The sequence below is a fragment of the Staurois parvus genome, unplaced genomic scaffold (assembly GCF_062004578.1).
Source record: "Staurois parvus isolate SC_StPar_1 unplaced genomic scaffold, SC_StPar_1.0 ptg000390l, whole genome shotgun sequence".
Classification (NCBI taxonomy): Eukaryota; Metazoa; Chordata; class Amphibia; order Anura; family Ranidae; genus Staurois; species Staurois parvus.
In genome coordinates, this window is record NW_028318186.1 from 11748334 (window position 1) to 11761613 (window position 13280).

A 13280-nucleotide genomic window follows, 5' to 3' on the forward strand; every position below is an offset into this window, starting at 1 on the left:
ACCTGTATGGCAGGTCTAAAGTAGTATTAAAGGTCTGGCTTTTAAAAAAAACAAAAAACAAACATGTCATACTTACCTACTCTGTGCAGCGGTTTTGCACAGAGCAGCCTCAAACCTTTTCTTCTTGCCAGCACTCCTGGCTCCTCTCCCTTGACCATTGCCCACAATAGCAAGCGGCTTTGAGGGCACTGGTGTGTGCTCGCTCCCGAGCCCTGCTGTATGTATTCATATGAGACATAAAGCTGTCGCTTGCCCCCTCCCCTCCAAATCTCTCCTCATAGGTTCACTGGCTGTGATTGACAGCAGTGGGAGCCAATGGTTCTCAGCCAGTGAGGAGAGGGAGTCTCAGGACAGCCAAGGCTCCCATGCACATCACTGATTTGAGAGGGGACTAAGGTAAGCATCGGGAGGGTGGGTTGGGGGCTGCTACACACAGAAGGTTTTTTTTAAACCTACTCTCCTCATTGGCCCACTGGCTGTGATTGACAGCAGTGGGAGCCAATGGTTCTCACGGCTGTCTCAGCCAGTGAGGAGAGGGAGTCCCAGGACAGCCACGGCTCCCATGCACATCACTGATTTGAGAGGGGGCTAAGGTAAGCATCGGGAGGGTGGGTTGGGGGCTGCTACACACAGAAGATTTTTTTTAAACCTTCTCTCCTCATTGGCTCACTGGCTGTGATTGACAGCAGTGGGAGCCAATGGTTCTCACGGCTGTCTCAGCCAATGAGGAGAGGGAGTCCTAGGACAGTCAAGGCTCCCATGCACATCACTAGATTGAGAGGGGGCTAAAGTAAGCATCGGGAAGGTGAGTTGGGGGCTGCTACACACAATATTTTTTTTTAAACCTTCTCTCCTCATTGGCTCACTGGCTGTGATTGACAGCAGTGGGAGCCAATGGTTCTCACGGCTATCTCAGCCAATGAGAAGAGGGAGTCCCAGGACAGCCAAGGCTCCCATGCACATCACTGGATTGAGAGGGGGCTAAGGTAAGCATCGGGAGGGTGGGTTGGGGGCTGCTACACACAGAATATTGTTGTTATACCTCCAGACTTTAAAACCACCTTAAAGGAAAATTGTACAAGAAAAATGTATGAGCAGCCTGGGTAGGTAGATTCATTATATAAAAAAATTCTACTCCTTCTGAGGCCCCATTCACACCTGAGTGTTTTGTAGTGCGAAGCTCGAAGCTCCTAATCGCTCAGGGAGAAAAAAAAATCAATGCTACTCTTTGGAGATGGTTCGCAACTCCACTCCAAGCCGCCTGAAGCTCAGAAAAGTTTGGGAGCTACTTTTGTAGCTCCATTTAGGCAGATTGATGCGTTTTTGGCACGTTTTCATTCCAATAGAAATACATGGAAATGCACAAATCCCGCATTTTCATGCGCTTTCACGTGTTTTTCTGGCTTGGTAAAAACAGGCAACAATTGATGTCACAGAAGAAATTTTTCTCTAAACAAATTGCGCACAAATGTTTGCAAACACGCGTAAAAAAGCACAACAAAACACGCAAAAAAATGCACAAAAACTCTATGCTCAGATGGGAATGAAGTGTAAAAGGTGGCAGAGCTCTCATTTACAGGTCTTTATATTTTCTCTTTCAATTTGGCATTTCTTTAACTGGATAAAAGGTGCCTGCTGTATGGGGAGCACATAATTCTGTATATCGGGGAATATGGAATTAGCGGTGATAAATAGGCCTCGTGTACACATGAATTTGCCTAGTCACTAACCTCTCCTGGCAGCAGAAAAATGCTAAATGCGGCAAAAACTTGTAAACGCAGTACCGCGTTTAGCTGTGCTGAGCCGCGTTTAGCGCTTGGACATTGATTCATTTGATTGGCCAGAGTATTGTCCATTGACTTGAATAAACACTCAAGCGCTAAACGCGTGTAGCATTTAGCCGCGTTTAGACGCATTTACACTCCTTTTTGCCATGTTTAGTGTTTTTTTGGCTAAACATTCCTCTCCTGAATGCAATTATTCTGCATTAAGAAGAGGAACATGTATTTGCCCCTAAACTCTGCTGCTCCTAAACTCTGGTAAATGCCTACGTGTGTATGGACACATAGGCCTTTATTGAGTTGAGTTCAGGGGCTTTGGCAAAAAAACGCCAAAACCTCAGAAGTGTACATGAGGCCTTAAGATAGAGTAGATAAAGTAGGGTGCAGGGTTAAGCAAGACACATGTGGATCGAAAATCAGCCAGTTCAGCAGTGGGCGGCAAACTTCGATCCATTTATGGGCAAACTGGTGGAACACAAGTCAATCAATTAATCAACTTGTGTACAACCAGACTGTTGGTAAATTTTCTTCTCGATCAACGCCGACTGCAATAGCCGATGTATTCTGATAGCAGGGAAATCTCCCCATAGCTAAGCGGGAGGGATTCCCCCATCCTAGCATCCTTAGCAACATCCTAGCAACAAGGCAGGACGTGATGATGCCATCTCTAGGAGTTTTCTGGCCAGGCTTCAGGAGGTACATTAATGGTCTACACCAGGGGTCTCCAAACTTTCTTAACAAAGGGCCGGTTTACTATCCCTAAGACCTTAGAGGGGCCAGACTGTGGCCAGTGGGAGTAGAAAACTCCCCGGTGTCAGTGGGAGTAGACAATGTCTCAGGCTTGGTGGTCAGTGCAAATTAACTTACATAGTGCCTGTGGTTAGAAGGAAGAGATCAATGCCCCATCATCTGCGTCAGTGGGGGAGGAATAGTGCCCCCTCATTGTGTCAGTGGGAGAAATAGTGCCCCATTGTTGGTGTCAGTGGGAGGAATAGCGCCCCATTGTTGGTGTCAGTGGGAGGAATAGTGCCCCATCATTGGTGTCAGTGGGAGAAATAGTATCCCATTGTTGGTGTCAGTGGGAGGAATAGTGCCCCATCATTGGTGTCAGTGGAAGGAATAGTACCCCATTGTTGGTGTCAGTGGAAGGAATCGTGCCCCATCATTGGTGTCAGTGGGAGGAATAGTACCCCGTAGTTGGTGTCAGTGGGAGGAATAGTGCTCCATCATTGGTGTCAGTGGGAGGAATAGTGCCCCATCATTGGTGTCAGTGGGAGGAACAGTACCCTATTTTTGGTGTCAATGGGAGGAATAGTGCCCCATTGTTGGTGTCAGTGGGAGGAATCGTGCCCCATCATTGGTGTCAGTGGGAGGAATAGTGCCCCTTCATTGGTGTCAGTGGGAGGAATAGTATCCCATTGTTGGTGTCAGTAGGAGAAATAGTGCTCCATCATTGGTGTCAGTGGGAGGAATAGTATTGCACAGTTGGTGTCTGTGGGAGGAATGGTAAGTTATTGTTGCTGTCAGTGGGAAGAATACTGCCTCAAATCAATGGGAAGAACAGTGCCCCAAGGGCCTCATGCAGGCAAGCAAAGGGCTGCATTCTGGCCATGGGCTGCAGTTTGGAGACCACTGATCTACATCTATAACAAGGGCATTGTTCTGCTTTATTCAAACCACAGTCTCCCCCCACCTTCATAGACAGTTTTTTTTTGGTAACCATTTAAATGAGATTTTAGTTTGATAACTTCTTCTCTGCCTTCTGCAGGTTTTCTCCCAACTCTGGGTCCAGCTTGGGTCAACATGTATGGCTCCACACGGAACTACACCCTGATGGACGAGCACCAGGATCTCAACGAGGGGCTCGGAGAGGGGGTGTCATTTCGGGCCCGGCTTCTCTTGAGTCTTGCCGTGGAGATTTTAGACACAAGTTCTCCTGAGCTCACCAGCTCCACCGAGGTGCAGGTGGAAGGAGCGGCCCCGGTAGCCGATGTAAGTTCTGATCCTTTTTGTGCTCATACATTGTACAATTCAGGCGTTATATTTGTACAACACACCTCCTGTGCACAGCTAGGGTCACACACTTTACAATCTTTATACAATAAACTTTAGATTTACCAAAACAATGTAATATGAGGGTCTATCCGCACACAAAATCTAGTTGCTAATGGAAACTAACCTGAACTAAGCAGGCAATGACCACGAATTGCTTTTATTATCTTAAATAAGCAGCACAGTGGATAAATGGTTTGTACCTTTGCCTGGCAGAACTAAGGTTGTTGGTTCAAATCCCAACCATGACACTAAGGTTGTTGGTTCAAATCCAAACCATGGCACTAAGGTTGTTGGTTCAAATCCCAACCATGGCACTAAGGTTGTTGGTTCAAATCCCAACCATGGCACTAAGGTTGTTGGTTCAAATCCCAACCATGACACTAAGGTTGTTGGTTCAAATCCAAACCATGGGACCACCTGCCTAGACCTTTAGTAAAATGAAAATAATAAGCTAATACACACCCAAATCACAACATTAGTGCATAAAGAGTTAATTACCCAAATAAGGTTGATGAAACCATAGATTATCTTTCATCAGGAAAAATACACTGTAAATAAATTGATATATATTTATGAAGGGAAATGTCATAGTTACATAGTTAGTCTGGCTGAAAAAAGACAAATGTCCATCCAGTTCAACCATAAAAAAAAAAAAAAAGTTATAATCCTATACCCACAGTTGATTCAGAGGAAGGCAAAAAAAACCAGCAAAGCATGATCCTATTTGCTCCTGCTGGGAAAAAAAATTCCTTCCTGATCCCCTGAGAGGCAATCGGATATTCCCTGGATCAACTTTACCTATAAATGTTAGTATCCAGTTATATTCTGTGTATCTAAGAAAGAATCCAGGACTTTTTTAAAGCAATCCACTGAGCTGGCCAGAACCAACTCTTGAGGGAGTCTATTCCACATTTTCACAGCTCTCACTGTGAAGAAACCTTTCTGTGTTTGGAGATTAATTTTTTTTTTCTCCAGACATAAAGAGTGCCCCCTTGTCCTCTGTGATGACCTCAGGATGAATAGCTCTACACCAAGTTCACTATATGAACCACTGATGTATTTATACATGGAGATCATATCCCCCCTTATGTATTATACATGTTGATCATATCCCCCCTTAATCTCCTCTTCTCAAGAGAGAATAAATTCAGTTCCTCTAATCTTTCCTCATAGCTGATCTCCTCCATGCCTCTTATCAGTTTGGTTGCCCTTCTCTGTACTTTCTCCAGTTCCCCAATGTTCTTTTTGTGAATTGGTGCCCAAAACTGAACTGCATATTCCAGATGAGGTGTTACTAATGATTTGTACCGGGGTAATATGATATCTCTCTCTCTGGAGTCTATACCTCTTTTGATACAAGAGAGGATTTTGCTCGCTTTAGAACCCGCAGCTTGGCATTGCATGCCATTATTAATCTTGTGATCTACCAGAACCCCCAGATCCTTCTCCACCATTGATTCCCCCAGTTGTACCCCCCTAGTATGTATGATGCATGCATATTCTTAGCCCCCAAGTGCAGAACCTTACATTTATCAACATTACACCTCATTTGCCACATAGTTGCCCAATTACACAGAGCATTGAGGTCGGCTTGTAAATTGGAGACATCCTGTAAGGACGTTATTCCACTGCACAGCTTGGTGTCATCTGCAAAGACTGAAATTATATTTTTAATCCCAGACTCTATATCATTTATAAATATATTAAAAAGTAAGGATCTCAACACTGAACCTTGGGGTACACCACTGACAACCACAGAGCTGAAGAAGGCATTTAATAAATTTGCTGATTGGCCCTGTGCTGATCACAAAGAAAAAAAAAACGCTCTAGCCATACACAGTAAAGTGAGCATGTGCAGAGTGACTCCTAGAGCACTGTACTATCAGCCGATGGATTGGGACATTAGAAGAAGGGGAGGATCAGAGTTGACAGGATCAGACAACCATATTACACAGTGCAGCGGATTAACCCCCTTAGATTCCACAGTGAGTATAACAAGCATGCTTTACTGCATATACAGACTGATTTTACTATTGTGAGTTTAGTAACACTTTAAACTTGCACATGCTCCTGGAAAGGCACGCTCGAGCACAGTGGGATGGGGGCATTTAAAAAAAAAATGTTATTATTTATTTTGTTTGAATTTTTTTTTACACTGTAACTTTAATTTTTTTATCACTTTTATTGCTATCACAAGGAATGTTATTCATCCCTTGTGATAGCTGGAGCAGTGACAGGTCCTCTTTATGGAGAGATCTGGGGTATATTAGACCCTAGATCTCTCCTTGGTCCTGAAAAGCATAAGATCAAGATTGATTTGATCAGATGCTTTCACAAGCCAGTAATGGCTTGTTTACATCTGAGCGAAACCGGAAGTGACAAAATACTTTTCACTTCCAGTATCTTAGACTATAGAGATGATTGGTCGTTCCTGTCCTTGGCCATCTTTATGGTCACCTGGCTGCAGTCCCGCGTTCCCCTTTGGGACATGGAACACTGCTTTCCACCACCTGTAAAAGCAATCTAGCAGCTAATTAACTGCTGGGATCACTTTTACATTAAAGCCCAATGCCAGCAGAAAAAAAAGATACAGGGATAATGTCTGTAGCTGAAGGCGGCATCATCCCAGTATAACCACTTCAACCTGGTGATGTATGGGTGCATCGCGGAGGCTGATGTGGTTCATTAAAAAAATAAAAATAACTTTGGACAAGCAGGAGTTTTAATGCAGAAGAGGCATACCATGTCTCTTCTGCATTAAACTTCCCTACTGGTTTGCCTGCCCTATACACTGAGCTGTGCATGCGCAGCGCAGTGTAGAAATTCTGCAATGCCAAACAACTGAACTCTCACGCATGCGCAAGAGTGAAGTCATCTCAAACTGGCCAATTAAAAGGCACTGGGTTAAAACCTGGAAGCCGTTGGGCTGAAGATGTCAGTGGCCAGCTTGGAACTCCAGGGGATCACAGCACTGGAGAACAAGTGAGTTTAGTTCTACTTTAACATTCAGATTTGAAACTAATGTAATTTCCTGAATAAAAACCACATTTCCTGTTTGAGAAAAATGCTCCATCCTGCTCTTCTGAATTTTCTTGTCACTATTGTCAAACATTAATGTTGATTTGACTCCACTAACAATTAGGAAATCAAACGAATGTTCTTAAAATGAAAAAGTTTGAATGCAATTTTCAGTTAGTGCTTGCCCAGCTTTACATTGACTGATTAATATGTATGGCCCTTTGTTGGTGTTAGGGGCCACACTTGAGGCATGCCATATGAAAAACGTTGACCATCATTGTTTTAGAGCAGGGGTCTCCAGGAGACAGATGTGGCCCTTTGCTTTCCTTCCTACTGACTCTTGGGGCACTTTCATTGATACGAGGCACTATTCCTTTCACAGACACCAAAGACAGAGCACTCTTCCTCCCAATGACACCGACAATGGGGTACTATTCCTCCCACTGACACCAGAGTAGGGAAACTCATTTTCCCAAGGACACCAATGATGGGGAACTATTACTCCCACTAACACCAATAATGTAATTTTTTTATTCCCACTTACCACCAAGTCTATGGCATTGACTACTCCCACTGGCCACAGTCCAGCCCCCCTAAAGTTTGAGTGACAGTAAACAGCCCTTTGTTTTGAAAGTTTGGACATGCCTGTTCTCGAGGCTAATTCATAAATCTCTACAGCCCTGGCTAAAAATGTTGAGAATGACACAAAGATTCATTTTCACAAAGTCTGCTGCTTCAGTGTTTTTAGATCTTTTTGTCAGATATTACTATGGTAGACTGAAGTATAATTACAAGCATTTCGTAAGTGTCAAAGGCTTTTATTGACAATGACATTAAGTTCATACAAAGAGCCAATATTTGCAGTGCCGACCCTTCTTTTTCAAGACCTCTGCAATTTGCAATCAATGCTTTGAGTTTATCAGAATTTGTGGGGTTTTCTTTGTTCACCTGCCTCTTGAGAATTGATCACAAGTTCTCGATGGGATTAAGGTCTGGGGAGTTTCCTAGCCATGGACCCAAAATTTCGATGTTTTGTTCCCTAAGCCACTTAGTTATCACTTTTACCCTATGGCAAGCTGCTCCATCGTGCTGGAAAAGGCATTGTTCATCACAAAATGTTCTGGGATGGTTGGGAGAAGATGGTCTCAGAGGATGTTTTTTGTACCATTCTTTATGGAAGTGAGCCCACTTCCCTGGTTGAGAAGCAACCCCACATATGAATGGTCCGGGGATGCTTTACTGTTGGCATGACACAGGACTGATGGTAGCGCTCACCTTTTCTTCTCCGGACAAGGTTTTTTCCAGATGCCCCAAACAATCAGAAAGGGGATTCATCAGAGAAAATGACTTTACCCCAGCCCTCAGTAGTCCAATCCTTGTACCTTTTGCAGAATATCAGTCAGTCCCTGATGTTTTTCCTGAAGAGAAGTGGCTTATTTGCTGCCCTTCTGGACACCAGGCCATCTTCCAAAAGTCTTCTCCTCACGGTGCGTGCAGATGCACTCACACCTGCCTGCTTCCATTCCTGGCCATGCTCTGCACTTGGTGGTGCCCCGAACCCGCAGCTGAATAAACTTTAGGAGCGGTGCTTGCTGGACTTTCTTGGGCGCAATGAAGCCTTCTTCACAACAATTTGACCTCTTTCCTTCAAGTTCTTGATGATCCAATAAATGGTTGATTTAGGTACAATCCTAGTAGCAGCAATGTCCTTACCTGTGAATCCCTTTTTGTGCAAATCCATGATGACTGCACGTGTTTCCTTGCAGGTAACCATGGTTAGCAGAGATAGAACAATGATTTCAAGCACCACCCTCCTCTTAAAGCTTCCAGTCTGTTATTCTAAATCAATCAGCTTGACAGAGTGATTCCCAGCCTTGTCCTCGTCAACATTGACACCTATGTTAACGAGAGAATCACTAACATGATGTCAGCTGGTCCTTTTGTGGCAGGGCTGAAATGCAGAGGAAATTTGTCGGGGGGGATTAAGTTAATTTTCATGGCAAAGAGGGACTTTGCAAATAATTGCAATCCATGTGATCACTCTTCATAACATTCTGGAGTATATGTAAATTGCCATCATAAAAACTGAGGCAGCAGACTTTGTGAAAATTAATATTTGTGTCATTGTCAAAACGTTTAGCCACAGCTATATAGTTAAGGTGTATAACCTAACATTTTATTTTGCCTCTGATTATGATCATTTTGCTGCTTTATGTATTCTCAGAACTGTACCGGTAAGATGGAGGAATTCTTCCTCTTCGGAGCTTTCCTGGAAGCCACCATGATAGATCGCAAGAGCGGAGATAAGCCCATCAGCTTCGAGGTTACAATAGGTGAATGTTTTACCCTTTTCTGTGTATCTAATGAATTAAAAAGCACACGTCACCCGTGCACAGACGAAGCAGGTATTTCATCAGCTGTATTTCATAAAAATAATCTCAGATGTCTGAAAAGTTTCCAAAATTTTGGTAAAATGTTTTAATCCTTTGGAGTGAGATTAGTGCAGGCCACTGACTGCATTTGTTTTAAGTGTGGACCTCTCAGAGAGACCACTGCTTCCACAATGAGATCAAGGGTCATTCTTTGCAGAGTATTGACAGGGTCAGGCTTTTCTCCTCAGGCTGTGGCTGCTTTCTGGAGAAAATTTACATTTTTAATACATTTATGTCATTAGCACAGCACACGGATATACACTTCCCATTCAAAACTCAGCACGGTGTGTGCCAGACTTCTGCAGAGAGACCACTGCTTCCACATTGAGAACAAAGGTCCATCTCTGCAGCATGGTGATGGGGGACAGACTTTACTACCCAGGCTGTGGTTGCTTTTTAAAGAAAATTGTAAAACTTTGCACATCCTTTCAATATACCTGGAATGTATTTAACTGATAGTTAATGACCAACTTCAGCAAGATAAAAAAAGGATCCCTTGCTGTGCCTGCACTGCGAGGGTTAATTGCTCATTTTGTCTAGGGAAGAGGAGAAATAGAATTACTTACCTGATTCTCCATTCCCCCTGAAGATAGCGCTCTCCTCATGTGCCCTCTTTGGTGTCCTCACGCTCAATGCAGGGCTATGGACACTGTTCTGGTCTTGGTGACAGGATCGTAGATTGATGGAACGTGAGGGTACAGATATTTCAGGGACTTGCGTAGCTGTGTGGAGGAATGGAGGATCAGGAAAGTAAATCTCCTTTTATTGTTCCACAGTCCCACTGCAAGGGGTACTTTTATATTTGCTCGGAGTTTGGCTTTTGGTAACAGTTTAAAGGAAGTATATACCGTTTTTACTTTTGTTTTCACTATGTTTAGAACTTAAAGTGATTCTAAAGGCTTATTTTTTTTAACAAAAAATAACAAACATGCCTATACCTGCTGTGTGTAGTGGTTTTTCACAGAGCAGCCCGGATCCTCCTCTTCTCGGGTCCCCTGCAGGGTCTCCTGGCTCCTCCCTCCTGTCAGGTGCCCCCACAGCAAGCAGCTTGCTATGGGGGCACCTGCTGCTCTGTGTACCCATTCACATATGGAGCTGTGGATTGGCCCTGCCCCCTCCCTCTTCTCATTGGCTCACTGGCTGTGATTGACAGCAGTGGGAGACAATGGCTTCCGCTTCTGTCTCAGCCAATTAGCAGAGGGAGTCCCGGGATAGCCGAGACTCAGGTGTACATCTCTGGATTGAGAGGGGGCTTAGACCAGTATTAAGGGGCGGGCTGCACAGAGAAGGTTTTTTACCTTCATGCATAGAATACATGAAGGCAAAAAAACCTTCAGCCTTTACAACCACTTTAAACTATTTTAGAATTTTTTGTTAGCTATGTTAATACTTTTTTTAACATATCGATTTCCTAATCTTAAAGCAGAACTTCACCTTAAAACCCCTCTCCTCCCCCTCCTCTCTCCCTACTGTAAATATTTTTTTGGGGGGGAGCGGGTACCTAGCTTTGACAGGTCCCCACTTCTGCTTTGATTGCCTAGATGATCAGAGCAGAAGTTCCCGCCCCCCCTTCCTCTGCCCGCAACTTCCCAAGATACATCACGGGTGTCAGGAGGCTGTGGGTTCAGTTAGTGTAGCACCGCTCACGCATGCGCAGTGGGGAGCCGGCTGTGAAGACCAGCCAAGAACCAGCCTGGGTGAAGACGGATCCCTGGGATAGTGTTTGTTTATGAAAAGTCTGACTTTTAATTGTTTTAATTATTTTAAACCTGAGTGAAGCTCCTCTTTCTGCCCGGGTTCACACTATGCAGTGCGGGATACTGCATGTAATTCACACAGGAATCGCACCACATTCCTGTGCGAATTACATGCAAATGTCTGTGCAGTGTGATTTGAGCCATGCATTTTGTGTGGCTCAAATCACATTGTATCGGCACCAAAAAGGTTACATAGTTACAAAGTTAGTCTGGCTGAAAAAAGACAAAAGTCCATCCAGTTCAACCATAGAAAAAAAAAAAGTTATAATCCTATACGCACATTCGATCCAGAGGAAGGCAAAAAACCCAGCAAAGCATGATCCAATTTGCTCCTGCAGGGGAAAAAATTCCTTCCTGATCCCCCGAGAGGCGATCAGATATTCCCTGGATCAACTTTACCTATAAATGTTAGTATCCAGTTATATTCTGTGTATCTAGGAAAGAATCCAGGACTTTTTTGAAGCAATCCACTGAGCTGGCCAGAAACAACTCTTGAGGGAGTATATTCCACATTTTCACAGCTCTCACTGTGAAGAAACCTTTCCATGTTTGGAGATTACATTTCTTTTCCTCCAGATGTAAAGAGTGCCCCCTTGTCCTCTGTGATGACCTCAGGGTGAATAGCTCTACCCCGAGTTCACTATATGAACCACTGATGTATTTATACATGGAGATCATATCCCCCCTTAATCTCCTCTTCACAAGGTGCAGGACCCTTTTTTAAATCCGCACCTGAATTGCATCTCATGGGTGTTCTCACCCATGCCATGTGATTTCTAGCAATGGCATCACGTTTTGTGATGTCATTAATTTATCATTGACACCTGCACCAGATCGCATGAATGGGATGTGATTGCAATTCAGTGCTGGAAACGCACAGGATTCGCAGCGTTTCCCGCACCACATTGGTGTGAACCTGGGATAACCCTGTGCTTTACTGAGCACAATAGTTTAACACAGGGCTTAAAAAACCCGCTCGCCCGCTCGCCAAATGCGAGAAGAAATTCCTCTGTGGCGAGCGAGCACACATGAAGCTTGGAGCGACTGCACCTGCGCTCCAAGCCTCATTGTGAAGCCGAGTTCTGGTTTACAACGTCCGGTTTCCAGCTTCTGCGGCACCGCCGCCGAGGGAACAAGTGCAGGAGAGGTCCGCTCTCCTCCGCTGAGAGGAGACACCCTCTCCACCGCTGCGGGGGACTCGGAGGGACTAGGAGTAAGTACCGTATACATGTCATATCACTATAATGGAGTACAGGGGATCTGGGATTACATTACTCAGTAATGTATATCTTCTTGGGCCGGGGGTGGGGTTGGGGGCGGACCTGGGCAAGGTTGGGTGGGGCAACTGGTGGAGAGTAAGTTTTGTGACCGGCTAGTAGGTCTGGGTTCGAAATTTTAACCCCTGGATTAACACATTATACTCATGTCTGAATGAGGAAGAGCAGAGACTGATCCCCTTTGCCACCCACCATGTCTCTCTTTTTGCACAACTCTGCACAGAGTGTCAGTTAGAGAGAGACAGTCTGAAAGTAATCAGCTTCTGCTGTATTTTCTCTTTATAAAATCTATGATGCTTTGTGATGCCCTTGTCATAGGTGCTCTTTATATTAAATGGTTAAAATATGTTTGTAAATAGTACATAAAAATAACATTTAAAAAAACCTCCCAAACCATCATAGTTTGCTGTTAAAGATCAGGCTACTTGCAATGTTCTTGATGGCGCTGTATCTTGTAGGAAATTATGGGAACCAAGTTGATGGGACGACACGGCCAAGTCTTCGGAAAAAAAAGGAAGGCGGTGATGGGGTAGAAGAAGAGACGGAACTCTTGCAGAACTCCAGTGAGGATGAAGCAGACGATGACGGGGAAATGCAGTCTGTCTCCTGTACTCCATCCATGAAACCCTTTATTACAGACAGGTGAGACAGACAACACAAGATCTGATCATCAAACACCAGCTGTACCAGAAAGTCATGTTTCAGTGACTCTTAGAGTTCATTCACACCAGGCTCTGCTATGCAACGCAGCAGCTGATGTGCAAGGCGGTTCAGCCAAGATTAGTGCCGTGGTGATGCATTGATCTCAGCGCATTGCACTGTTTCCATTTTTTTGTAATTTAAACAAACTTTATTGAATTGTCACACAAACATTTCATAAAGTTCAATAGCCAGCTGTGTGGTGCGTGGCAGTTGATTGCCTTGCAAGCTGGACCAATGTAACGATGTAAAAATGCCATA

The 13280-nt window shown here is 44.3% G+C and overlaps 1 protein-coding gene across 18 annotated transcripts in view; it reads left to right on the plus strand.

Moving 5' to 3' along the window:
- The window catches only part of OTOF (otoferlin), a 547586-nt gene that overhangs the window by 417341 nt on the left and 116965 nt on the right, over positions 1–13280 (plus strand). For all 18 annotated transcript variants that reach the window (XM_089686080.1, XM_089686077.1, XM_089686076.1 and 15 more), the window contains 3 exons: positions 3550–3773; positions 9079–9187; positions 12779–12962. In XM_089686080.1, coding sequence (XP_089542206.1) covers positions 3550–3773; positions 9079–9187; positions 12779–12962 — 517 coding nt within the window. The remainder of the gene's footprint in view (positions 1–3549; positions 3774–9078; positions 9188–12778; positions 12963–13280) is intronic.